Source organism: Strigops habroptila, chromosome 19 (assembly GCF_004027225.2).
Source record: "Strigops habroptila isolate Jane chromosome 19, bStrHab1.2.pri, whole genome shotgun sequence".
In the NCBI taxonomy this organism is placed as follows: domain Eukaryota; kingdom Metazoa; phylum Chordata; class Aves; order Psittaciformes; family Psittacidae; genus Strigops; species Strigops habroptila.
The window spans coordinates 3,774,581-3,780,680 of NC_044295.2; the positions used below are offsets into that span (position 1 = coordinate 3,774,581).

Below are 6,100 nucleotides of genomic sequence, written 5' to 3' on the forward strand. Positions count from 1 at the left end.
GGACACGTGAGCAGCAGCTCTGCACCCAACCATGGGCAAGCCAAGGCACCTCCTGGCCCAGCACACGCTGCCCAGCTCCAAGCCCAGGAGCCACCTCAGCTCAGTCCCAGCCTCTCTCTGTGGGAGCCCTTCTCTCCCCTTCCCTCTCCCATGAGAAGCAGCTCCCAGCCCTGTGCTCGGACAGCCCCGATCAGCTGAGACACACCTGGAGGAATGACCTGCTCTGGAAGCAGGAGGAGAAGAGGCTTCACACTCACCTGATTCCCAGGAGAAGGAGGCGAGAGAAGTGGATGGAGAGCAGAGACTTGGGCTGCCTTTTATAGTCGTCCTGCAGTGCCTCAGGCCCAGAGGCACCTTTGTGGTAGGAATAATTTCCTGAGAAGCTCATGGCAAATGCAAACCCTCCCAGGTAATGGCATGGGCCGTGTCCCGGTTTCCGGCACTGCTGCCTTTTCATTTCCCGGCGTATGGCACGTGCTTTCCCATAGGAAGGCTTCTGTAAGTGCTGGGATGAGAGGCCCAAGGGTTTCCGGGGCTGAAGCATGCCAGCACAGCGGAAGCGTCAGATCAAGGGCTGGTGGCATCCCGTGCAGGCAGGGGATGTGCTCCTGGCTCATTCTTGTGGGCTTGGTTGTGGCCAAGTTGTCGGGAAATGGGCATTGCCCTTGAGCTTCTGCCCGTGTGCCCAAAGACCCCACATGAGAGGACATGGCACATCCTTTCCTCTTGTTCCCCTCATCTCTCTCTTGGGGGAAGCCCATTGTTGCATTCAGATGGGCTTCTGCTGGGAGGGTTGGACCCTACTGCGACGCTATCAGTACTCTCAGGAAAACTGTGCTGGGCTCCTTTGCCTCATGCCCTCTCTGTGCAGTCTCTGCGGGTGCTTGGGAACACCAGGAGCAATGTCTGGGGCCTGGTCCTTCCTCAGAGTACCTGAGTGCTGTTTTGCCAGGGTGGTCCCAGCACCTCCTCAGCAGAGTGCCCTGTTGTACAGAGTTTTGCTTGGTTCCAAGCAAAAGCTGATAGCCCAGTGCTTGGCTCCATCCTGAGTTACAGCTCCAGCTGTGAGGTATCTGTGCCTGTATCTGGACATAGACCCCTCTGATCTCTGTTTGTACCCTGGCATGTGGGTGACTTCCCACTTTACCTGGGACCTTCCTCATCTCTATGAACACTCCTTGTGATCGCTGGAACTACTGAACCCTGATTACTATCCTGAGACCTCATCCTGACCTTGACTCCCTGAGGAGTCACCTTTCTAGATTGACCTCAAACATATGCAAAAGAGCCTGAGCCAGAACATGAGCAGGAGTCAAGGATGCCCCATGGGAATCCAAGTCCCCTGATCAGCCTCTGCTGATTCTGATCCAGCACCCACCGCCATGCCCTTGTACGTGTCAAAGATGACCATAAGGCTGGAGAACCATGTCTATGAGGAAAGACGGAAGGAATTAGGTCTTTGCTCTTTGGACAAAAGAAGGCTTGGGTGAGGTCCTCCATGAGCTGCAGGATGGATATGTGCTCCAGCATGGTCCTCAATGCACTGCAGTGGCAAAGCATGGATCACCATGCTCTTCACCAGGGGCTGCAGGGGAATCTCTGCTCCAGCACCTCAGCACCTCCTCCTTCTTCACTGACCTTGGTGTCTGCAGACTTGCTTGTCTCACATATTCTTGCTCACTCCTCTCACCGTGCTACTCTGGAGCAGCAGTTTTTACACCTCCTTAAATGTGTTATTACAAAAGGCCTGGCCGTGTTGCTGATTGATTGTCTCAGCTTTGACCAGCAGTGGGTCTGTTCTGGAGCCGACTACATCTGACACAAGGAGGGCTTCTGCCATCTTCTCACAGACACCAGCCCTGCAGGGCCCTCCACTGCCTAAACCTTGCCACATCAACCCAATAGAACCTGCCAACCTGCCCTATTGCAGTGTTCTGTGATCCTGTCAGTGATGTTCTCCACAGGTGATGTCGCCAGAAGCAAAGCACTCCACCACACCACTGTTGAGACAAAAAAAATCTTCACTCTAAAAGAGTATCTTGCAATCAAGACAAACACTTTTCTCACAGAAATTGGGATGCTGCATGGCTCATGCCCTCTTCATTTCTTAGACTTGTTCACGTGGCGAGACATGCACTGCAGGCAGGGAGTAGCCAAGACTGCAGCGGTGGGCACTGCACGTGGGGAGCAGTGGTGGTGTGAGCAGAGCTCAGGCTCGCCCTGCCTCAGAGCACGTGGTGAGCCAGGAAAGCTGAGCATGGGCAGGGCCACCATCCTCAGTGTTTGTGCTATGGTTGGGTTGGTGGCAGTGCTCTACCAGCAGTGGTGGTGCCCAGCATGCAGGGAGGTGGACAGAGATGGTGTCTCTGCCCCAAACTGTGGGCAGGAAAAGCATGAGAGGAACTTCACATGGATCACAAGGTGCTGTGTGCCTCAGCCAGTATTTTGAGCCCATCAGTTCCTTCAGGAGTTCTTTTTCTACACCCAGGAGACCATGGGTACTTGAGGAATGCCAAGATTTAGGGCATTGCTTGGGGCCGAACACCAAGGTCTAAAGAGAAATTATCAGTTATAATTAAAAAGCACATCTAGATGATTCCATTAGTGCTGAAGACACAAGCTATAGAATCATAGAATCGTAAGGGCTGGAAAGGACCTTAAGATCATATAGTTCCAACCCCCCTGCCATAAGCAGGGACACCTCGCACTAAACCATGTGGCCCAAGGCTCTGTTCAACCTGGCCTTGCACACCGCGAGGGATGGAGCATCCACAACCTCCCTGGGCAACCCATTCCAGTGCTTCACCACCCTCACTGTAAAGAGCTTCCTCCTTATATCTAATCTAAACTTCCCCTGTTTAACTTGGAAGCCATTTCCACTTGTCCTACCACTACAGTCCCTAAGGAAGTTGATTGCTTAGTGAAGATGAACATGTGAAACACACCATGAGAGCCTCCTGGGGGTGCTGGGTTCACAGGGAGTGGGGACTCCATTGCAGAGCCTGAGTTGGCTGATACCAGTCCTAAGGGGTGGGTTACCCCAGCCCTGCATGCCTGGAGAGAGCTGGGCCCTGCCAGGTGCTGAAGGACTGTCTGAGGTAGGATCTCATCTGCCTGTGCCCACGTGTGCTGGGCATGTAGGAGTAGTGTGCTGGGTGATGTAGGGGAGGAGAAGGTAGAGGCTGTGGGATGTTTCCGGGCGGTATTGCCACCGCATGCCCACTCCTGCCACCTTTTGGAGCCGTGCTCTCTCTGATGGCCGTAGCTGGTGGAGAAGCCAGGGATGTCTTTTTGTGAATTTCAAGGGGAAGCAGCCTGGAAGAGTTCCTCTAGAAGGAAGGAGGACTCGGAGGCCCAGGCTTGAATGCAGCACAACTTTAATAAGTCTAAAGAAGAAAAGGAGGTGACTCACAGGGAGCACCAGGAAGATGTGGTGGAGCTCCTGCAGGGTGTCTGTCTGCCTGTCCCACACAGAGAGGGAGGGAGGGAGGCCAAGAGGTCCCCACTGGGCTGGTGAGGGAGGTGGAGACAGGAAAGGAATAGAGAGGGCAGTGGGAGAAGGAAACAGCGCCGCGAAGCTCTATCTCCTGTCCAGATCCATGTTGTGAGGTCTTGGAGGTTCCTGCTTGAGGACGCAGCCAACAGCTTTAGCAGGGTCTGCGGCAGTAGCGGTTGGTGATGCAGGAGAGGTCAAAGCCCCCGGAGTTGATGGGCACTCCCTCACAGCTGAGGATGCTGCCAACGGCAGCGGAGGTGGAGGAGCCCACAACAGTGTTCTGCGGGAAGGAGCTGAGGATGGGGCCGGGCAGGGTCACCACCACGGGGGAAGGCTCAATGACGACGGTGGAGCTCTGGCACTGCCTGACACAGGGCTCATTGCAGCTGTTGGCCAGCGGGGTCGGGCCGCAGGGCTGGCAGGGCACGCACGGGTTGCAGCAGGACATGGCTCGATGGTAGAGCTTCACCTGGAGACAGGGCAGGGGCAAGCAGATGATGGGACACGTGAGCAGCAGCTCTGCACCCAACCATGGGCAAGCCAAGGCACCTCCTGGCCCAGCACACGCTGCCCAGCTCCAAGCCCAGGAGCCACCTCAGCTCAGCCCCGGCCTCTCTCTGTGGGAGCCCTTCTCTCCCCTTCCCTCTCCCATGAGAAGCAGCTCCCAGCCCTGTGCTCGGACAGCCCCGATCAGCTGAGACACACCTGGAGGAATGACCTGCTCTGGAAGCAGGAGGAAAAGAGGCTTCACACTCACCTGATTCCCAGGAGAAGGAGGCGAGAGAAGTGGATGGAGAGCAGAGACTTGGGCTGCCTTTTATAGTCGTCCTGCAGTGCCTCAGGCCCAGAGGCACCTTTGTGGTAGGAATAATTTCCTGACAAGCTCATGGCAAATGCAAACCCTCCCAGGTAATGGCATGGGCCGTGTCCCGGTTTCCGGCACTGCTGCCTTTTCATTTCCCGGCGTATGGCACGTGCTTTCCCATAGGAAGGCTTCCGTTAGTGCCGGGATGAGAGGCCCAAGGGTTTCCGGGGCTGAAGCACGTCAGCGCAGCAGAATCGTCAGATCAAGGGCTGGTGGCATCCTGTGCAGGCAGGGCATGTGCTCTTGGCTCATTCCTGTGGGCTTGGTTGTGGCCAAGTTGTCGGGAAATGGGCATTGCCCTTGAGCTTCTACCGGTGTGCCCAAAGACACCACATGAGAGCATATGGCACATCCTTTCCTCTTGTTCCCCTCATCTCTCTCTTGAGGGAAGCCCATTGTTGCATTCAAATGGGCTTCTGCTGGGAGGGTTGTACACTACTGCGACGCTATCAGTACTCTCAGGACAACTGTGCTGGGCTCCTTTGCCTCATCCCCTCTCAGTGCAGTCTCTGTGGGTCCTTGGGAACACCAGGAGCAATGTCTGGGGCCTGGTCCTTCCTCAGAGTACCTGAGTGCTGTTTTGCCAGGGTGGTCCCAGCACCTCCTCAGCAGAGTGCCCTGTTGTACAGAGTTTTGCTTGGTTCCAAGCAAAAGCTGAAAGTCCAGTGCTTGGCTCCATCCTGAGTTACAGCTCCAGCTGTGAGGTATCTGTGCCTGTATCTGGACATAGACCCTTCTGATCTCTGTTTGTACCCTGGCATGTGGGTGACTTCCCACTTTACCTGGGACCTTCCTCGTCTCTATGAACACTCCTTGTGATCGCTGGAACTACTGAACCCTGATTACTATCCTGAGACCTCATCCTGACCTTGACTCCCTGAGGAGTCACCTTTCTAGATTGACCTCAAACATATGCAAAAGAGCCTGAGCCAGAACATGAGCAGGAGTCAAGGATGCCCCATGGGAATCCAAGTCCCCTGATCAGCCTCTGCTGATCCTGATCCAGCACCCACCGCCATGCCCTTGTACGTGTCAAAGATGACCATAAGGCTGGAGAACCTAGCCCATAAGGAAAGACTGAAGTAATTAGGTCTTTGCTCTGTGAAGAACAGAAGACTTGGGTGAAGTCCTCCATGGGCTGCAGGATGGATATGTGCTCCAGTATGGTCCTCCATGCACTGCAGTGGCACAGCATGGATCACCATGCTCTTCACCAGAGGCTGCAGGGGAATCTCTGCTCCAGCACCTCAGCACCTCCTCCTTCTTCACTGACCTTGGTGTCTGCAGACTTGTTTGACTCACATATTCTCACTCACTTCTCTCTCCCTCCTACTCTGGAGCAGCAGTTTTTAAAACTCCTTAAACGTGTTATTACAAAAGGCCTGGCCGTGTTGCTGATTGATTGTCTCAGCTTTGACCAGCAGTGGGTCTGTTCTGGAGCCGACTACATCTGACACAAGGAGAGCTTCTGCCATCTTCTCACAGACACCAGCCCTGCAGGGCCCTCCACTGCCTAAACCTTGCCACATCAACCCAATAGAACCTGCCAACCTGCCCTGTTGTAGGGTTCTGTGAACCTCTCAGTGATGTTCTCCACAGGTGATGTCGCCAGAAGCAAAGCACTCCACCACACCACTGTTGTGAGAAAGGAAATCTGAATTCTGAAAGAGTATCTTGCAATCAAGACAAACACTTTTCTCACAGAAATTGGGATGCTGCATGGCTCATGCCCTCTTCAT

At 54.6% G+C, this 6,100-nt stretch overlaps 1 protein-coding gene across 1 annotated transcript; it reads right to left on the reverse strand.

Moving 5' to 3' along the window:
- Nucleotides 1–3,586: 3,586 nt before the first annotated feature.
- LOC115617847 (feather keratin Cos1-1/Cos1-3/Cos2-1-like) lies at nucleotides 3,587–4,060 on the reverse strand. The gene has a single exon (XM_030508823.1). It carries the CDS (start codon nucleotides 3,942–3,944, stop codon nucleotides 3,648–3,650), a length of 297 nt encoding a protein of 98 aa, XP_030364683.1. The 5' UTR covers nucleotides 3,945–4,060; the 3' UTR covers nucleotides 3,587–3,647.
- Nucleotides 4,061–6,100: the final 2,040 nt, after the last annotated feature.